This window comes from Bison bison, unplaced genomic scaffold (assembly GCF_000754665.1).
Source record: "Bison bison bison isolate TAMUID 2011002044 unplaced genomic scaffold, Bison_UMD1.0 scf7180017864466, whole genome shotgun sequence".
Classification (NCBI taxonomy): Eukaryota; Metazoa; Chordata; class Mammalia; order Artiodactyla; family Bovidae; genus Bison; species Bison bison.
This window is the reverse complement of record NW_011495027.1, coordinates 8,013,970-8,035,281: the sequence shown is the minus strand read 5'-3', so window position 1 is coordinate 8,035,281 and position 21,312 is coordinate 8,013,970. Positions and strand designations below refer to the sequence as shown.

General features: G+C 35.4%; 1 protein-coding gene across 1 annotated transcript in view; it reads right to left on the bottom strand.

The window, feature by feature from the left end:
- Positions 1 to 6,248: 6,248 nt before the first annotated feature.
- Positions 6,249 to 21,312, bottom strand: part of ZNF326 (zinc finger protein 326) — a 39,397-nt gene continuing 24,333 nt past the window's right edge. Inside the window, 6 exon segments of the mRNA XM_010860504.1 lie at positions 6,249 to 7,420; positions 11,313 to 11,408; positions 12,456 to 12,586; positions 16,269 to 16,368; positions 17,512 to 17,659; positions 19,476 to 19,587. Coding sequence (XP_010858806.1) covers positions 7,082 to 7,420; positions 11,313 to 11,408; positions 12,456 to 12,586; positions 16,269 to 16,368; positions 17,512 to 17,659; positions 19,476 to 19,587 — 926 coding nt within the window. The 3' untranslated portion in view covers positions 6,249 to 7,081.

Below are 21,312 nucleotides of genomic sequence, written 5' to 3'. Positions count from 1 at the left end.
AATGGGAAATGGACAGCCCCCAGGTTTTCGTTTGCCTGTTTTCTAAGTATGAGGAATCAAAGCTTCTTGTGGTATCCACAGAACACATAAGGTGTTGCCACACTTCGATGGCCCTTAGACACAACCTCTGGGAGTCTCCTACATCATAAGTTTCACTCCATTTAGCAAAAGCAAGCTGTGGCAATGGCTTTCACTTGAAGGGTTCTATGAACCAGAGCTCTGAGCTTCCCTGTTCTTCACCATTTCCCAGAGCTTGCTCAAACTCATGTCCTTTGAGTCAGTGATGCCATCCAACTATCTCATCCTCTGTCAACCCCTTCTCCTCCTGTCTTCAATCTTTCCCAGCATCAGAGTCTTTTCTAACGAGCCAGCTCTTCTCATCTGGTGGCCAATGTATTGGAGTTTCAGCTTCAGCATCAGTCCTTCCAATGAATATTCAGGACTGATTTCCTTTAGGATTGACTGGTTTCATCTCCTTGCAGTCCAAGGGACTCTCGAGTCTTCTCCAACACCAAAGTTCAAAAGCATCAATTCTTCAGCACTCAGCTTTCTTTATGGTCCAACTCACACATCCATATACAACTACTGGAAATATCATAGCCTTCACTAAATGGACCTTTATCAGCAAAGTAATGACTCTGCTTTTTAATATGCAGTCCAGGTTGGTCATAGCTTTTCTTCCAAGGAGCAAGTGTCCTTTAATTTTATGGCTGCACTAACCATCTGCAGTGATTTTGAAGTCCAAGAAAATAAACTCTCTCACTGTTTCCATTGTTTCTCAATCTATTTGCCATGAAGTGATGGGACCAGATGCCATGATCTTCATTTTGTGAATGTTGAGTTTTAAGTCAGCTTTTTCACTATCCTCTTTCACTTTCATCAAGAGGCTCTTTAGTTCCTCTTCACTTTCTGCCGTAATGGTGGTGTCATCTGCGTATCTGAGGTTATTGATATTTCTCCCAGCTGTCTTTGTTCCAGCTTGTGCTTCATCCAGCCTGGCATTTCCCATGATATACTCTGCATATAAGTTAAATAAGCAGGGTGACAACATAAGAGACTTGACGTCTCCTTTCCCAATTTGCAATCAGTCCGTTGTTCCACGTCCAGTTCTAACTGTTGCTTCTTGACCTGTATACAGATTTCTTAGGAGGCAAGTAAGGTGGTCTGGTATTCCCATCTCTTGAAGAATTTTCCAGTTTGTTGTGATCCATGAAGTCAAAGTCTTTGCCATAGTCAATGAAGCAGATGTTTTTCAGGAATTCTCTTGTTCTATGATCCAACAAATGTTGGCAATTTGATCTCTGGTTCCTCTGCCTTTTCTAAATCCAGTTTGAATATCTGGGAGTTCTCAGTTCACATAGTGTTGAAGCCTAGCGTGGAGAATTTTTAGCATTACATTGCTAGTGTGCGAAATAAGTGCAATTATGTGGTAGTATGAACATTCTTTGGCACTGCCTTTCTTTGGGATTGGAATGAAAATGGACCTTTTTCAGTCTTATGGCCACTGCTGAGCTTTCCGAATTTGCTGCCATATTGAGTGCAGCACTTTCACAGCATCATCTTTTGGGATTTGAAATAGCTCAGCTGGAATTCCATTACCCCCACTAGCTTCGTTTGTAGTGATGCTTCCGAAGGCCCACTTGACTTTGCACTCCAGTTTGTCTGGCTCTAGGTAAGCGTGATAACACCATCATGATTATCTGGGACATGAAGATCTTTTTTGTGTATTTCTTTTGTTCTTGCCACCTCTTCTTAATATCTTCTGCTTCTGTTAGGTCCATACGATTTCTGTCCTTTATTGTGCCCATCTTTGCATGAAATGTTCCTTTGGTATCTCTGATTTTCTTGATGAGATCTCTAGACTTTCTCATTCTATTGTCTTCCTCTATCTCTTTGCACTGATCACTGAGGAAGGCTTTCTTATCTCTCCTTGCTATTCTTTGGAACTCTGTATTCAGATGCTTCTATCTTTCCTTTTCTCATTTTTACCTCAACCTCATTTCTAAGAGAGGACTATGTTACATGATTATATACTACTATAAAATATAAGATACAAATAAGTATGTTCTACAATAGTGTGATATTGTAAAATATAAATAGAATATCCAGATGTTATAATATAGTCAGGTTATAGTCAAATCTTGGCTACTCTAAAAACCACTCCTGTCTCAAGTAGGATCATAAATTCAAAAGTTTATGGGGAGAGGCAGTTAATATAAATATGTTAAGACTGATATTTAAGGCTGAAGAAGCAGAAGAGGAACAAAACACAGAGTCACAGATGCCACCCTAAAAGATTTGGATGTTTATTACACTGACTGGTATTGAAAGCCAATGAAGGATTTTAAGTAGGGGAATAACACAAGAGGAACCTCGTTATATGGAGAAACCAGTCCTCCTATTATTATGACTTTATAAAATGCTTCTAAGAAATAATTCAGTAAGAGGAGAAAGAACAAAAACAAGACCCTTTTCTGACTCCGGAGGTCTGTAACAGGTCATTCCAATGCTTTCATAAAATATTATGGACACTCTCTTAAACTTATAACAGCTTATTAAAGGACAAATGCTCCTCTTTGATATGAGAGTTTCAGTAGATTCACTAAAATTTCTGTAAAAGCACTACAAATATTCTCAAATGCAATCAGTGAGACTACCCACAGAATCACCTGGGATACCTCTTAAAAACACAGCACTGCCCAAAATATGACCTAGGATATCTGGGTCACAGGTGCCCCTAAATTCGCACTTTAACAAAAATTAAGAACTACTATCCTTATCTTTCCTCAGAGCAGCCTCTTCTAACATTTAAGGTACCCTAAGGATGAAGTGTCTACTAATGAAAGCTGACAGGTACAGGTTCCAGAAAATGCAAAGTTCTGAAGACAGGCAAGTTTCATTAAAAAACTAAAAAAGGCCATCAGAGCTGGCGGCAAGAATGATATAAAGTCAGAGATCTAAACAAGGCCTGACTGCCATGATAAGGAGTTTGGATTGTACAGGTACCAAAAAAGCCCCCAGAAAACTAACATTATCCGAATTACATTTTTAAAAGATTATACTTTTGTGTGGAAAACTGAATCCTAACAAGGTAAGAGTGGAAGCAAGATTAGTTAGTAAGCTATTTCAATAGTTCAGGAAGGAGATGATGGTGACTTGAACTGGAGTTGGTAGCAGCTGAGGTGAAGAGTGAGCAGATAAATTCAGGAAGTAGAAAACGCAGACCTCCTGATAGACTGGAGGCGGTGGTTATTGTTTAGTCACTAAGTCATGCTTGACTCTTTTGCAACCCCGTGGACCTCTGTCCATAGGATTTCCCAGGCAAGGATACTGGACTGGGTTGTCCTTTCCTTCAACAGGGGATCTTCCTGATCCAGGGACCAAACCTGCATCTCCTGCTTTGGCAGGCAGATTCTTTACCACTGAGCCACCAGGGAAGCCCAAATGCAGAGTGCATCACACAAAATGCTGGGCTAAGTCACTCACAAGTTGAAATCAAGATTGCCAGGAAAAGTATCAACTTCAGATATGCATATGATACCACTCTAATGGCAGAAAGTGAAGAGGAACTAAAGAGCCTCTTAATGAGGGTGAAAGAGGAAAGTGAAAAAGCTGGTTTGAAACTCAGCATTCAAAAAACTAAGATCATGGCATCCAGTCCCATCACTTCATGGCAAATAGAAGAGGGAAAACTGGAAGTAGTAACAGACTTTATTTTCTTGGGCTCCAAAATCACTGCAGATGGTGACTGCAGCCATGAAGTTAAAAGATGCTCCTTGGAAGGAAAGCTATGACAAACCTAGACAGCATATTAAAAAACAGAGATAGCACTTTGCCAGCAAAGGTCCATATAGTGAAGCTATGGTTTTTCCAGTAGTCACGTACTGATGCGAGAGTTGGACCATGAAGAATGCTAGGAGATGAAGAATTGATGCTTTCAAATTGCGGTGCTGGAGAAGACACTTGAGAGTCCCTTGGACTGCAAGGATTCAAACCATCAGTCCTAAAGGAAAACAACACTGAATATTCATTGGAAGGACACTGGAAGTAGATAGTGATAAAAAGAGAATACTATAGGTTAGTCCCTAGGCATCTCGTTTAAACAACTGCGCATGTTGTATATAAATTTCTTTGGTTACAGAACTACATGTTTAGCTTTTTGATAAAGAAAACAAATAATACTTGGATAACAGAAGTTAAAAGTGTATTAAAGTGTTACATTTATGTAATATCACAAAAATATTGAAAATATAAACACTAAGGATCACAAAAATTTGCCTGCAAACTAAACTGCCTATATACAAATTATCTGAAAAGATAAACAAAATTTAAACCTCTGAATTAAGCACAACACAATATATTTTATTAATACTTTGCAAATAATCTGAATAAATGTTTTTACATGTTTCTGACAAAAATTACTACTTAGATGTTCTTTATCTCTCATTCTAAAATGTTTAGAAGTTGTTACAAAACTCTTGTTAAAAAGAAATCTTTCCAAAAGTTTCTCATATCAAACTACCTGGGACCCCTTTTTTTAAAAAAGTACTCTACTAGTGTGCCAAAAGAATGCAATACAGTCATCCCTCAGTGTCTGCAGTGGTTGGTTCTAGAACCCTCAGAGATACCAAAATCCAGATGCTCAATTTTGTTGTTGTTTAGTTGCTAAGTCAAGTCCTACTCTTTTGAGACCCCATGGACTGCAGCCCATCAGGTTCATTTGTCTATGGGATTATCCAGGCAAGAATATTACAGTGGGTGGCCATTTCCTTCTCCAGGGGATCTTCCTGACCCAAGGATGGAACCCACATCTCCTGCATTGGCAGGTGGACACTGTATTTGCATATAACTTATGTACATTTTTTCCTGTACTTTAACTAAATCATCTTTAGGTTACCTATAATACCTAATACAATGTGTTATGTAAAATGTAAATGCCACATAATTGTTGCCAGTGCTTGGCAAATTCAAGTTTTGCTTTTTGGAAGTTTCTGAATTTCTTTTTCCCGAATATTTTTGATCTGTAGTGGGTTGAATCTGGAGATACAGAACCTGTGGATACAGAGGACTGGCTGCAATTCTAATCTAAAGAGATCTAGTCTCCTTTTATGTTAATCCTTCCCCAAAATTTTAAAATAAATGAGAAATAGGAAGATCTATCAAATCCTATAACTTCAGAGCACAAAGGCTCTCTGGTGTCTCTTTAAGTAAATACAGACTCCTAGATAGGATCTAAACTTCTCTAATCTTCAACTAACCTTCTCTTATTTGACACCCAATCCCAGCTTAAAGGAGATCAGTCCTGGGTGTTCATTGGAAGGACTGATGCTGAAGCTGAAACTCCAATACTTTGGCCACCTCATGCAAAGAGCTGACTCATTGGAAAAGACCCTGATGCTGGGAGGGATTGGGGGCAGGAGGAGAAGGGGACGACAGAGGATGAGATGGCTGGATGGCATCACCGACTCGATGGACATGAGTTTTGGTGAACTCCGGGAGTTGGTGATGGACAGGGAGGCCTGGCATGCTGCGATGCACGGGGTCGCAAAGAGTTGGACATGACCGAGCGACTGAACTGTACTGAATCTAGTCCACTACAATAAACCCAAATTGACCTAAAAAAAATCTATTTTTAGAAGTCTGTTGTACACAAAAAGAGAGATTATCTGTGAAATTCTACAAATGCCCATACATTCACCCACTTAATGCCTTAAAATTACATACCCATATGTTCATCTATCCAATGCCTCAAATTTTTCAGAAGCTAATTTCACTGGAAGAATCCCCCTCTCAAAAGATTCCTTACCAGAGTTAAGATTCAAATAAGAGCAATAGTTGTTTCAGTGACACAGTCAGTCATTTGAAGACAGACAATCTATCAATCTATCTTCCCCAATGGCTCAGTGGTAAAGAATACGCCTGCAATGCAGCAGACCTGGGTTTGATCCCCGGGTCTGGAAGATTCCCTGGAGGAGGGCATGGCAAACACTCCAGTAGTATTGCCTGGAGAATCCCATGGACTAAGGAGCTTGGTGGGCTACAGTCCATGGGGTCACAAAAAGTCAGACATGACTGAAGTGACTGAGTACACAATCTATCAATCTCATCTTCTGAGTATGAAGCATATGAGCTATAAAAAGGAGAGAAATAGTCAAGAGAAATAATTCTTTTTTTAAAAAGTGATCGTTTGCTTCTTGGTTCTTCAGCCAAAAGCAGGCATGACAAAAGAATTAACATCACTATGAAAATTATTTGTATTCAAATGTATTTCCAAGAAGATTTCAAGATCTGACACAGGCACAGAGAAAATGAGTGAATTAAAACAAGTATAAACAGGTCAGTTACAGGCTGATCTCTAGTTAAATTATGTTTAAAAATATTTTAATCATACTTTAAAAAAAGTGAAATAAATTTTTTTAATTCAAGTCAATTTAATTATTTTAAAACACTCATATACCAAGATGAACTCATATATTAAGGCAAATTCCAATTTTATATAGTCATTTGATTAATTGTGTTTCATTTTAAATTGCTAGTCCAGGGAGAGAAATTTTGTAAAAAACATTTTATTGCTACAAAGGGAAACATGGTCACAAAAAGCCTTTAAGCGTATCTTAACGCAAATTACTATATTCAATGTCCAATGCAGTAAAAAAATACACAGAGCACAAAATACTTGCCCAACTTATCTCTTCTAGGGTAAGTATTCAAAACATTAATGCACACTTGAATATATACTCCCAAGAGCAGCATTTAAGTTCAAATGATTAGAACAGACATATTAACAATACACATCTGTTATCCTCAACACCAATAAAGTAATAAAAATTAAGCTTAAAAATTATACAAACAATTTCTTGAAACTAAGTTAGGTAGCTATAAAAACTAAACTAAAATAGTCTTACCTTCATTTTATTAAACAAATGCCAAACATTTAGAAATTATATAAAACAAATTGTAATGTGTGGAATGCATGCAACATGGGTGTTAACTCTCATATTTTAAACTACTGAAATTCTTACCCTTTTCCACATTGGGACAAAATTTAAAGCTTCTTTTAAAACTGACTAATACCTTATATTTAATTTTCTTCTGCTTGGTCAACAGAAAAGCCGACAGGCTCTTCCTTTGCTTCTTCTTCCTCTACTTCCCCTACCCCATCCCCTTCTCCCTCCCCTTCCCCCACTGCCCCCACTTCCCCCTCTCCTTCTACATCCCCTCCTTCCTCTGTATCCCCCACTCCTTCCACTCCTCCACCTTCCCCTACTTCCTCTGCTTCCTCTACTTCCCCCACTTCCTCCTCTTCTTCCTCCTCTTCCTCCTCTTCTTCCACAGGTTCGTCAATCTTTTCCTCTTCCTCCTCATCTCCTTCTATTTGTTGATCTTGAGAATGATCTTGAATTTCAAAGGGATTCTCACCCTAAAAACATGAAAAAAAAAAGCTTTTAAAAGAGCGCATTTATTTTTTAATCAGTGAAATTTTTATTTGCTATATCATTAAAAATAAATACTATCTGAAACTTAATTTCAACTTATATTAAATCTACTTAATATTTTTTGAGTACCTATTTCATACCAATGTGGGTATATATATTCCTGAAGTCAGTACTTTATACTCCATAAAACAAAGAAGATGAAGATTCATGTTCTAATTAATTGTATCAGTATTCAATGCACTACTGTTACAAGTTCTCTTTAAAAAATTCAAATGAAAATCAGTACGTTTGAAAATTCAAATGAAAATCAGAAACAAACTAAGTATCATACTTTACTTTTACTTTAAAAAAGATAAATTGGTAATTCACTAAACATTCACAACTTTAGTATTTTAATTTACTTAAATAATTATGTATCTGGATTATGTCTCATAAATTAGAGCATATCAGAAGGCTATATTAATAATATAAGAAATGAAGAGACAATGAAGGTTATTAAAACAGGGAAGTATAAGACTGGTGCTACACTTTAAGACACACTAGGTAGGAAGATGCAGGTTGAGTGGCTGTAGCAAGAGAAAAAATATTAGCACTGGGCTACTCTAATAGCCCAGGAAACGAAAGGGTAAAAGTGACACCATTGACAGAATGGGTAAACTAAGATGGGGAAAAGCAGCAGGTATGTACTATATATAATTTGAATTTAAGAGGTCTAAATGTTTAAAGGGCAACTATAAATTTGCAACTCAGAAGAGGAAAGACTTCAAAGTCAGATATTTAGATTTGTGAATTGCTTGCACAGTGAATAGTGAAGCCAGGTCTTAAAAAGGATAGCCCAGGGCAGAGCTGAGGAAATGAGAAAAAAAAAAAAATGGCTGAGAATAAAGCCTACTGAAAAAGCTTGTACACAGGGACAGAAGTTAGAAAGTGAATACTTAATGCAGAAACTTAGGATTATAAAATATCATCTAGCAAAACAAAGTTTCAAGAATGAATTAATAGATCAACACTGTTATATGACGCAAATAGGTAACAGTAGAAAACAACCGAAAAAGTTCACCAAAGCTGGTAATAATTAGAGCTGAGGAAAGGTACCTGAGGGATTTATTGTACTATCCCCTTAACTTCTGTATGTTTAAAATAACAAACAATAAAATGTTACAAATTTTTATTTGAAAATTAAATTAAGTCACTGGTAATCTTAGAACAGTTTCTAAAGTATAATGTAAATGGAAGTTGGATAGCAATGATTACCCATGAATGAACTTCACAATTCCCTCTTAAGCTCTCAAAGCACTGGCCCAGAGTCCATAACTCTGTATTAATTTAATCAAGTCCTGAAGCTCTTGCTAAAAGCACAAAATGAAATAATTTCAGACCTAAACCTCTTGAATCAAGTGTCCAGGAAAGAAGTTTGGTAATCTGCATATTTAAGACGCATTTAGAGATATCTTTATCAGAAAAGTTTGAGAAGCCCTAATTCAAAAGGTCTTATAAGGGGCCTGGGTAGCTTTTAATTGATTTTAACTTCACAGGGGATTCTAATCATACACCTCCTATTGGGAAATACTAGATTAAAGAGTGAATAATATATAGGAAGTAAAGAGCACAATGCAGGGTAAACCACCTTTTCAAGTATGATGGTAAGAGAAGAGATAAGAAGGGCTAAAGTCTAGGAAAAGTTCAGTCATCTTTAGTTTAAGAAACTCATAAACATGTCTCTTTGGGAAAAAGTAGTAAGATAATAAATGGAGGAAAAAAATCCGATAAAAATAAGGCAATAACTGATGAAACAAGAACACAGATAAAGCACAAAGAAGAATATTTTCCTTCGCATATAACAATGAGAAAAAAAATACATAATTCTAAAGGAGAAAGGAGAAAAGTTAGAGTTCACATCCAGTGGTCTTCAATCTCCCTAGAGCTAGAGAAGAGATAAGAATATGGTAAGTGAAAGGAGTAAGAATAAAATCTGGATATGTGAAGAGTGAAAAGTTTGAAACAGTCACTACAGGAAGCGCATTACATTGATTGATAGCAGGTAAAATTATTGTGAACTGCAGTGAAATCTGGCAAACATAATACTGGCACAATTCCATGATATTTTTAGCAGGAAAGACAGTTAGTAAAGCTAACCATAAATGGCAGAGCTGAGAACTAGTAAGCAGTAGAAAAATTAAGAAAAGAGTTTCAGAATGGCAGCACTGCACTGTTATAAGGGCTGACCATGAATGTCCAGGCCAGAGTGAAGGCAGAACATATATAAGTGGAGTACTGGGAGAAATTGATGAACTGATTATTTCACAGGACAAAGATTTAAAACGGTATTTTGTCATTCTAAGCACTTAAAGATCGAAGTGTTTTAAAGCCATGACCAGAGCTGATTATGAGCTGAAGTTTTCTGTGGACTCTACAACAGCAAGAAATGGAGCTGGACAAAAAATGCCAGACAAAGAGCATCTCCGAGTAATGAGACACCAGTGCTTCTTGAATTTTAACATGCGTATAAATCAACTATGATCTTTTTTTAAAATGAAGATTCTTATTCAATAGGCCTGGATATGAATTGATACTCTGCATGTCTAAAGAGCCTCCAGGGTGATGTCAATGCTGCTGATCCTTGGATTGCGTGGAGTAACAAGGTTCTAGAAGATTCTCAGTTAAGTTACTTTCTCCACAGTATGTACTTGAGGCAAGATATCCCAACATCTCCCATTCCATGAAGCTACACTCTAAAGTGTAGCTTGAACACCTTACACAGAAATTCTACTTTGTATTCTTTTCTCATTACAAATTACCTTCATACATCATTGGAAACAATTAACCTCTCAAGTTTGTGATATAGCAAGAATAATAAAAATCTAATCTTTCCTAATTTAGCTATGATGCTTTAATCTTTTTGACACCATATCTCCAACAAAATATGATTTCAAATTAGGGCTGTATTCACCTTTTAAAAACAGTGTGCAGTAAACAGTGCCAAATAAAATAATCAGAAAATAGGGCCTTCTGGAACAAGCAGAAAGAACTGAAATATATTCAGCTTGGAAGTCATCTGGTTGAGGAATAATATGTAAAGAAGGATCACTGGAATAATATATGGCAAAAATCCTGAGAAGCAGTAGGCCAAGTATACCTACCTAATTGTTCACCTCTGAGTTTCCTAACTGAAGCAAACCTCCTTCCTTCTGGTCTTGTGATGCTATGAGCAGGAGCTTTGTTTCTGAAGCAAAGTTTCTGAACTTCCTGCTTCCCATCCAAGTGTTACCCAGGAATGACTTATCTAACTGGTATGCTTAGAAGAAGAAATTCCAGTTGGATAGGTCATTCCTCTTAGGAATTTCCCTTCACTAGGAACACCAAAAGAGGGGACAGAAGGGATTCACTTGGGCATCAAGACCCTCTTTCATGTCTTCTAAGCAACGGAAAGGGTGCATTCTAGTCTGCTCTGTCATGTGGTCGACTAAGCGAACCCTACTGCTGTCCAGCTGAAGCAGTCACAGAAGTTGGGGGGAGGTAAGTCTATCTAGGAGTGAAATATTAGAAAGTCCACAATAACTATCTAAGACATATCATCCAAGTCACCTTTAAAAAAAAAAAAAATCAAGGATAAAGCTGACATTTGGGTCTTCTATCAAGATTCTTGTGTATCTCTCAAATGACCCAGAGCTAGAAAGGGAATGAGAAAGGAATGGCGTCTTGCTCCTGCCCCCAACAAATCCCAACAATTACAAAAAAAGACATTTTACCTGTATGTATGATATCAAGTAAAATTCTCCTAGTTTTGTGCTATATTAAATATCACAAAGAGTTACCATGCTATATTTAACTGTTACAACATTACAATATAACCCAGTTTTTGCTCTCAAGTCTTACCTTAATAAAACGTTCGTATCGTGCCTTCACTATTGGATTATTTAAAATGCTTGTAGCAGTCAAGACACTCTCTCTTTTTATTTGTTCCTTATAAGCCTATGAAAAACAGAACACACTGAGACACTTGAAAACGATGCCATGAAAAATATTTCCTTAATTAAAATGACTGCATGCTCAAATTCTTAGAATTAAATGACTTAATTTCTGGCAAATAAAGCGATAGAACAACAAAAGCTATTGTGACTACAATCCAAATGATCTATGAATTAAAACAATGAAGATTCAAAAAGCCAGTGAACTTCAACAAAAAACACCTAGTCACTAAATGCTCTTTAAGTCCAGGTCTACTAAACACTTGCTTTCTCTCCTATCTATTCTGGAGCTACCTTTCCCAGCCCCAGCTACTCCAACTATTAATTTTCATGCTATCAAACTAAAGCCTTTAATACTTGAATTTTTAATTTGCTTTTCAAACAAATTTCTCACAAAATAAATATTTTTATTTGAAATAAATTTGACTAAATAAAACTAACCAACATAGGAGCAAAATAATACTAATCAAGAAGAAAATAGTAAAACTTTCCTAGAATTTCTGAGTAAATTCTACTAAAAATGTAACAATAGAAAGTAACTGGCTTTTTATTTTTCCCAATCATCAAAAAACAAGTCTTTCTTTTTTGTTCTAAATACACAAACACACACTCATAAAACAATTTTGCACTACCTTAAAAAAATGTTAACAATAAAAAAAGCAGTTCAATAACAGCTATGATTTCGTGAATACATACTATGTGCCAGGTACTACTTTAGATGCCTTTTACATTTTAATTAAACTAATCCTTAATCACATAAGATTTATCCATCCTCATTTTATAGATAAGGAAACTTAGACAAAGAAAAGTTTATTACTTGCTTAACGTATGTATGTACTGAACCAGGATTCACAGAAGTCTTGCTCTGGAGCCCACAATACTACACTTAACCACTATACTACACTGCCTCTCTAAGTATCTTTACACTAAGTCACTCATGAGATTAATTGGATTGTACACAAGTAGGCAGGTGTGAAACAATAGCCTTTAAAGGGCAATAAGGGATTAAATAAATAATTCATTGACTTCATTAAGGTAGATTAAAACTGACCTGCTTTCCTTTGATATGATCAGGAGATTTTAAGTGCTGCTGAACTGAGCTATGTAAAGCAGGGATATACACACTGCAAGCACTGCAGTGAACAGTCTCTACTTTCATCATGTGATCGTCTGCAGTAACACCTACAAAAGAAATGCAACTATTAATAAGAAAAGCAATGATTCATATACTTCTGACAAATCAAGTTTTCACTATTTCATTTCCATTATGATTTATACTCCTTCTTCCAAAAAAAAGGACCAGAGTATAGAGTTTTTCTACCGTATCTCATAAATCTGCATAGATTAAAAATGAAAGGATAATTATTTGCTTTCATACTTTATTCAAGATTCCACATGGTATTTAGTTGCACTGAGCAGCTTCAGAATGCATGTAACAAAACCTGATAAATTCTCTCTTCATTTTTGTTATAGTTTCCTTGTTATGGCTGCTTAGATACACACATCAATTAAAAGTGGACATTTAATTTCTAAATACATGAGGTTTTTAAAGTATCTTTGATATTCATCTCTCATTTTGATATTAATTTCTCATTTAAATGTTTTCTTCTCTACAATCATCACCTGTGTTTTTTCAGCTTGTGAACTTTATGGAGGCTTTCAATAGCTAAGTCAAAGATCTCTCTTGGTAAATGTCACATTGCACTTTAAAATATGTGGGTTATTTTCAAGTATCTTTTGATATTGATTTCTAACATAACTACACAGTGACAGGAGAACAGACTAGGATTTCAATACATGACATTTTTACACCTTGTTTTATGTCCTTGGCTTTGTTTCAGTGTCTCCTGGTTTACAGTCTACGGGACGTTAAAAAACTATATGGATAAAAGATTAAAATTATAAAGTATAATTACATTATATTTCCTACTCATCTTATACAATGATTTTCTGAGGCCTGTAAGTTCAACCCCAAAAAATATAATATAAAAATGTTGACTCTGTAGTAAAATAAGAATTTTCATGCTTATGAATGTGGGTGAGTAGAGACGGAAAAAAGAAGTCAAACTTGGATTCATAAAAGACAAAAATATATGTTAGATCTTAAAAACAGTGATTGAGGGTTATTACAAGTGAAGGCTACTTTATATGTTTTTAAAACCTATTTTATTTGTTGATTTCTACACATCTCAACAGAAAGAAAATAACAGCTTTGGCTCCCAGGCTTATCACTGTATCTCTGGTTCCTTGGAACAGTGCCAGCCACATAATAGGACTTTAGTAAATATGTTAAATTAGTAAGTTATATGGCGAAGGCAATGGCAACCCACTCCAGTACCCTTGTCTGGAAAATCCCATTGACGGAGGAGCCTCGTAGGCTGCAGTCCATGGAGTCGCGAAGAGTCAGATATGACTGAGCGACTTCACTTTCACTTTTCACTTTTCTGCATTGGAGAAGGAAATGGCAACCCACTCCAGTGTTCTTGCCTGGAGAATTCCAGGGATGGAGGAGCCTGGTAGGCTGCTGTCTGTGGGGTCACACAGAGTTGGATACGACTGAAGCAACTTAGCAGCAGCAGCAGTAAGTTATATGTACATTCGTAGGAATTTTCTTTAAATGCTGCATATGAAAAACTGTTAGGAACATACCAGTTTCCTTAGAATTATATCATTTTTAAAGAATCATGTATTTTTTTATGTTGAGAAAAACTGATTTGGCTCTTTCTTGGGCAACTGAATTTATCATGACATTTGATTAAGAAAACAACAGATAACATGCAGCTTCAACTAAATAAAAAGATCTTCATGATCTTTCACATGTCATTCTTGAAGTAATACTGTAAGGTACTATACGGTGACCATCTATATCTGCTGGTTCCAGCTCTGCAGATTCAACCAACCATGGACAGAAAATATTAAAAAAAAAAAAAAAAAAAAAAAACCTTCTAAAAAGTTCCAAAAAATCAAAACTCCACACTGATAATTATTTATATTAAGTATCATAAGTAATCTAGAGATGATATAAGAAATATGGCAGAAACAATACAATATTGTAATTATTCTCCAATCAAAAATAAATAAATTTAAAATAAGATTGAAGAAAATGTCTAAAAAATAAAGTACATAAGAAGACATGCATGGTTTATATGCAAATACTACACCCAATTTACATAAGGGATTTGAGCATGACAGATTTTGGTATCTGCAGGAAGGTCCTAGAACCAACCTCCGTCAGACCCAGAGAAACAGCTGTCTATGCAAAAGAAAGATCTAAGAGAAAATGGCACTTTCTGGGAACTGCAAGTAATTCAGTATTGCTGGGGCACAGACTAAAGAAGGAACAAAAGGGAAAAAGAGCAGGGCCAAGATCATGAAGAGCTTTGTATGCCATGCCTAGGAATTTGAACTTCATTCTGTGGAGGATACGGAAGCCACTTTATTACTTAAATTCTTCAAGTAATAAAATCATGTAGTAGAATAAGAGATAAGACTGAAAGGAAGGAAACTAATTAGAAAAATAGAACACATAAGATTTAAACAAATTCAGTATTTAAAAAAGACGTAAAGAAAACAGACTTGGTACGTATTCAAAAGATAGAATCGAGAATCGACTGAACAAAAATACTACAGACATAGTAAAGCAAATCTAAGTACTAAGATTAACTGCACAGTTCTGGCATTGATGGGGCCACTTTCCAAGATAAATGAAGGAGATACCTGTTAAATTTTGTCTTGTTTTCTTCATGGGGTGGGGGATACTCAAGGGAAGGATACATTTTTTTAGTATGTTCAATTTGTGAGACTGCTAAAGAGAGATGTCAGTAGGCAGCTAGATGTAGGAGACTGGAGTTCAGAAGAGATATCTGTGCTGGAGATATAAATCTATATGTAATCAACATATAGATGTTGATTTAAATTCTGTATATAAATTAATTCATCAGGAAGAAATATATAGAGAAATGTTAACAGGACTGACAGAATACTGAAAAATATCAACTTCTAAAAGCTTAGTAGAAAAAGAAAAGCACAAAGAGTAAAAATGACAACAGAGTAAAGAGAGGCAGTGAGTACCACAGAAACCAAGGGAGGAAATAGATTCATAAACAATAGAGTTATCAGTGGAAAACGCTGCCGAATAAAACTGAAGTTGGTGTTGGTGTCCTCCATCATAGCAGTTTCAGTACACTAATGATAGCAGAAACTTGTCCACTGTGGGTAAAGCAGTGAGAATGAAGAAAGAGACAGTGAGGACTATGCTTAAAGAAGTGTGGTTGTTTAAAGAGAAAGGCAGGTTGTAGAGGAATTAGTGTCTATGTTTTTCTTTTTCTTTAGGTCTTTTTTAATTTGTTTAAGTGTATAGGCTTCAGAGACAAAATCAAAAGACAAGGAAAGACTGAAAAACAGAAGAGAAGAATTCACGATTTGAGCAGAAGTCTTTAAGGAGATGAGAAGGAATAAGAGAGAGAGATGACATATACAAGTACAGGCAGCCCTCTGTATCCATGGCTTCTGCATCTACAAATACTGGAAAACCAACTCTGGGCCTTGAGTATCTGCATATTCTGATACCTCAAGCAGGTCCTGAAACCTCTCTCTCTCAGACACCTAGGGATGACTGTATCTTCCATTAGAGGCAAAGCGGATACTTTCTCTATGAAGGAAATGAAGTGAAAGACGTAAGAGAAGGTACTGATAAACTTGTAAGCATGAGAACAGGAATCAAAGGAGTTCATTTCTGATAACCCACTCAGACCTACCATATATGACTATGTACTGTATCACTCTAATGGGCATCATTTACAATGAAATAGGTTATGGTATATAAAATATATATGTAAATTTCTAAATCAATTTGTTAACTTACCTTCCATAACATCCTTTTCTATTATTTTGACTGCCTCTGTTTGATTATTTGTCTGTTGCTTACGAATAGATGTTTTCTTGAATTTATTTACCATACATTCCTAGAAAACAAAATAGAAAGAATCCAAAAAGTTTTTAGTGAATACGCAGTATAGGCCCAGCACCATGCTTGGCCTATGAAAAATAATAGTACCTGTTATATAAAACTGATGTTTTCAAGGCGCTTACAATCTAATTGAAAGGACTATAATGAAGTACCAGGAAACTACAAAAAGTATTTACTTTTCAAGATGTATTAATATTTTAGGCATATATATATAGAGGGAGATCAAAGACAGCTGGAATAGACAAGAAATCTCAGAGCAAGTGAATACTTATGTCCTAAATGACAGGAACCAGTTAAACAAAATTACAGAAGAAATTTAATTAAGGTACACAATTCTCCAAGGATACAGGATCACTGTACTTCTAACCTTCTAACAATTCCATCTCTTTTGCCCAAATTAATTGCAAGTACAGTTAGCAGTCCAGCTCCAGCCCTGGCCCAAACTATCCTACCCTTCTCCAAGTCACTTCTACTTACACTATCACTCAGGCCTCTTCTACTTAATAGTGTCATCTGTGTGCGTGTGTGTGTGTGTGTGTGTGTTTGATTTCCAATCACTGTTAGTTCACTAAAGGCAATGTCTGTGTCTTCAGTGTCTTCAGGTGCTGTGCCTGCATAGCACCTGCTCTTAAGTATTAGAGAAAAACTGTTGAACTGATGACCACATCCTGATAAAGGACGCTAAACAATCAGGCTCTCTGGCTCTGAATTCAATTCAGACTTCCATTTATTGAAAGTCACTAAACTGCTCTGAGCATAATCTTTTAGGATAAAGACGAATTGGTATAAGGTTGAAGTGAAATATGAAGAAAAATACCCAGCACAACATCAGGTACATAGAAGCCTGTTAATAGACGATAGCTGATTTGGTATCAATAAACAGCTGTTAAAGGAATTTTCCTGACACATGTCAGAAACTTCTGTAAAAAATGTGAAATGTACTCTCAAATCACAAATCTATAATCTATGAAAGAGGAATTCACATCTACTTCTAAGCTAAGTTTAACACAACTTTTTTTAAGTGAACAGTAAATTGAATTCTTAGAAACATAGAACAGGGGAACTATGGGTAACGATGAAAATCTAAGAAATTCAAATGTCAGATCAAGTGCCTCTCACTTCAAAAATAACTACTTACATGCAAAAACTCCATAACCACTTTATCAAATTTGGTTTGTTTTTGAATATGATCTAATGTTTCCTGATGTGAAGGACTTTCCAGATGGAGTTCAATATCTTTTTCTTCAAATGTTCGAAATTTACAAAATGAACATGTGAATGCCATTCTGTAAAGGGAAAAAAAAAAGTTTTCCTTTAAATATTACCTTATTTACTTAGAAAGCATTCATAAGGCTATACCAATGAAATCAATTTTACCAGCATAAATGATTTCCTCTTCTCCAAGTAATGGCTGATTTAAATTTAGCTCAAGTCAGAAAAAAAATAGCATTTAAGTACCTGTCTGGACAACACTGTCATCATACTAATTGGCATTTCTGGACCACACTGGAGTTACTGGGTATGAAAAACAGAATCAGTGGACCTATTTCATCTAACCCTAACTATCCACTTCAAGTCTAGATCAGAAAGCCAAAGCAAACTTCAAGCAGTATCAAGTTCCAAAGTTCCACTAACGTTACACTCTTCTATCTTCAAGCTTCCAAATCACTGAAGTAGAAACAAAGGTAGGTAGGACACCAGAAAACCATAATTCACTCTATTAGAGCTCTCAGATGATCAAAAATCACTTCAGGGTGAATAACAGGCCTGGACTGGACATATGCACTCATTGAAAAGCTCAAGAGTCACTCCAGAATGAATTGTCCCTTTTCTCCCATTTAATTATTCTTATCTCATATATCCCTGTTACTTCCTTTTTTTCAAATTATGACAATAGTCTCTTAATGGGTTTCTTTATCTTGAGTCTCCATTTTCCACCTAATTCCTTAGAGTACTATTATATTTATTTTCCTGAGTAAGAGTATAGAATCTGAAATCTACTGCTGGGTTTATTTCTTAGCACCCTTATGTGACTTTAGGCAACTTAAATTCCCTGGGTCTTAGTTTTCTAATCTTAACGAGGTGAGAACCCTCAAAGAGCATCCTCACATTTTGGTCTTCCAAGGGGTTGGGGATGTGGAGGCTGCATAGAAGAGGTGGTGATCCTAGAACCAATTCACTATGCATATCAAGGGATGACTGTAAATATCAAAAAATCAAAATCATTCCTATATATCTTTGATCAATCCTCTTCATTTGACTCTCAGGAATTTTTTCACATCCCAATTAATTTATCTGCCTTTTCTAAGAAACATGTTTAGGTGTTTTTTTTATTTGATGCTTAAACATAGTATTTTATTGATTCTAAGACATATTTTTTCTGATCGCATTTCTGAAATCAGTCTGTATCATAAAATTAATGAAACATCACAATCTCTTTTGGCCAGATAGATTATTGCTTGTGCACAAAGAAAAACCAGGAATTCTAGTTGTAAAATCTATATAGAGTGATGGTCAGCGGCTTGAAAGTCTCAAGGACAGTAATAAAGCATTCTTTTAGACCTTGAGGAGCCAATAGTTATGGAGGAGGTGGGGAGTAGCAAACTGAACATATCTGTCGATATCCTTGAGACAGATACCAAACATAGGCTAACTCTACATGACTGTAGAGTAACTGTAATACCAGGTTAAAACACCAACAATAATAATTTTTTTAAAAATACAATCTTTTTTAAAATTTGATTTTTAAAATCTTTTAAAAAATATAACATTGTATAAGTTTAAGATGTACAACATAATTATTTGATATATGTACATATTATGAAATGATGAGCACTATGATTTTAGTTACTGTCCAGCACCTCACTAGTTGTAATTTTTTTCTTGTGATGAGAACCTTGAAGATCTACTCTCTTAGCAATTTCAAATATATAATACAGTACTGTCAACAACAGTCATTATCTGTACAATATATCCCCAGAACTTATTTACCATATAACGGAAGTATGTACCTTTTGGCCATCTTCACTCAATTTTCCCACCCTCAAATCCTGGAAACAGTTTTTTAATGAGTCCAATTTTCTGACTCTACTAAGCACAAACCTGTATCCATCTCCATATTTCTCACTGTTTTTTTCTCTTCTGCGTCTTTGTTTCTCTCGCCGAGCTTCAATTCGCCGCTTTTCTTCTTCTTCATTTTTAGGATCAGTTTTTGCTAGGGGATCAGACAAAAAAGTTAAAACTAAAAATCACTTCTCCATTCTCCTTTTCCAGTCCCCAATTCATAAACTACAGACAGATGATTTATTTGGTGGTCATTATCTAAACTGAACTCACCAGAAAAATCAGAGTTTGAGATTACTCAGTATTTCTGAAACTTCATTCACATGAATACCTTCCTCATAAATTTTGTCTATTTACTTCTCACCTATGTTTATTATTTGCTGCATTATTTTTCTCTAGACCCACTCATTTTTTCTTTTCTTCATTTTAAGTAATAATATCCACATTACCTAAAATAATTTTGAATTATCCCACCTTGGCAAACATTTGACAAATAACCTGACCTTGCATGAAAGTGGAAAAACAGTGAGCACTAGAGAGAGCGCCTTGGATGCAAAAACTCGGTATTATAGCAGCTTTCTTAAAATTTCTTAAAATGAATAAACTCTAAAAGCAGGTTCTTCCTCTTTTTCTCAAAACATGTCTTAATGTGAATATACAAAAATATGTACTATTTTAGCCATTTCAAAGTGTACAAGTTAGTGACATTAAGTTTATCACAAGGTCATGCAACCATCACTACTATTTAGTTCCAGAACTTTTTAATCAGTCCAAAGAGAAGTCACTAAAGCACCTGGTAAAACTATTAATCTGCTTTCTGTCTCTACAGATTTTCCTATCCTAGATATTGCATATAAAAGGAAGGATACAATATGTGGCCTTTTTTGTCCAGTTTCTTTTATTTAGCATAATGTCTTCAAGGCTCTTCCATGTGTTGTATCATGTATCAGTACCTCCTTCCTTTTTAAAGCTCAATAATATTTCATTGTGCAAATACATCACATTGCCTTTTCATTCATTCATCCGCTGATGAACATCTGGATTCTTTCAACCTTTTGACAACTGTGAATAATGCTGCTATGAACATTTGTACAGTTTTTGTTTGAATACTTCTTTTCAGTTCTTTGAAGTACATATGTAGAAATGGAATTGTTGGTTCAAATGGTCAGTCTACGTATAATCATTAGAGGAACCACCAAACTGTTCCCCACAACAGCCACATCATTTTACATTTTCATAGTAATGTATAAGGGTTCTAATTTGCCCACATTGTCATCACTTGTTATTTTCTCTTTTTTGTTAAGACCATCAACTTCATATGTGATAGGAAGTAATATCTCATTGTAGTAAAGAAAAAAAAGGTTCTTTCTTATAATATAGCTAATTTTAGACTTAAAAACAACTCATCTGCCCTCAAACTTTTCCTTTTATTCACTGTTTATCCTTTTGGATTACCTTTGGAAAAATATCTAATACAAAATCATGAACACCTGGGGATTCATGAACTTAACAATAAACAAATATTAAGTACGTGCTATGCATACAGCAGGATGTCTCAAAACCATATAAAATCAATACCTTAAAATTCAATATCTAGATTACTTTTCATCATTTTATAAGAGGTTAAACATATGTTCCTATTTTATTAACCATTTTCAATATCCTCTTTTGGTTTCCCTCAAACCCTCACTCTATGGAAAAAATTGGTTGTTTATGACCTTAAACTAGAAGTAATTTCATTTTCCTTTCACATGCTAAAGCTGATATACACTGTACCTCTATCCAAATGACTGAATATGATTCCTTTCCTACTGCATTTCAACAAATCATACAGTCTATATATTATAGCGTAGCAAGACTTATTATTCCTGAATAC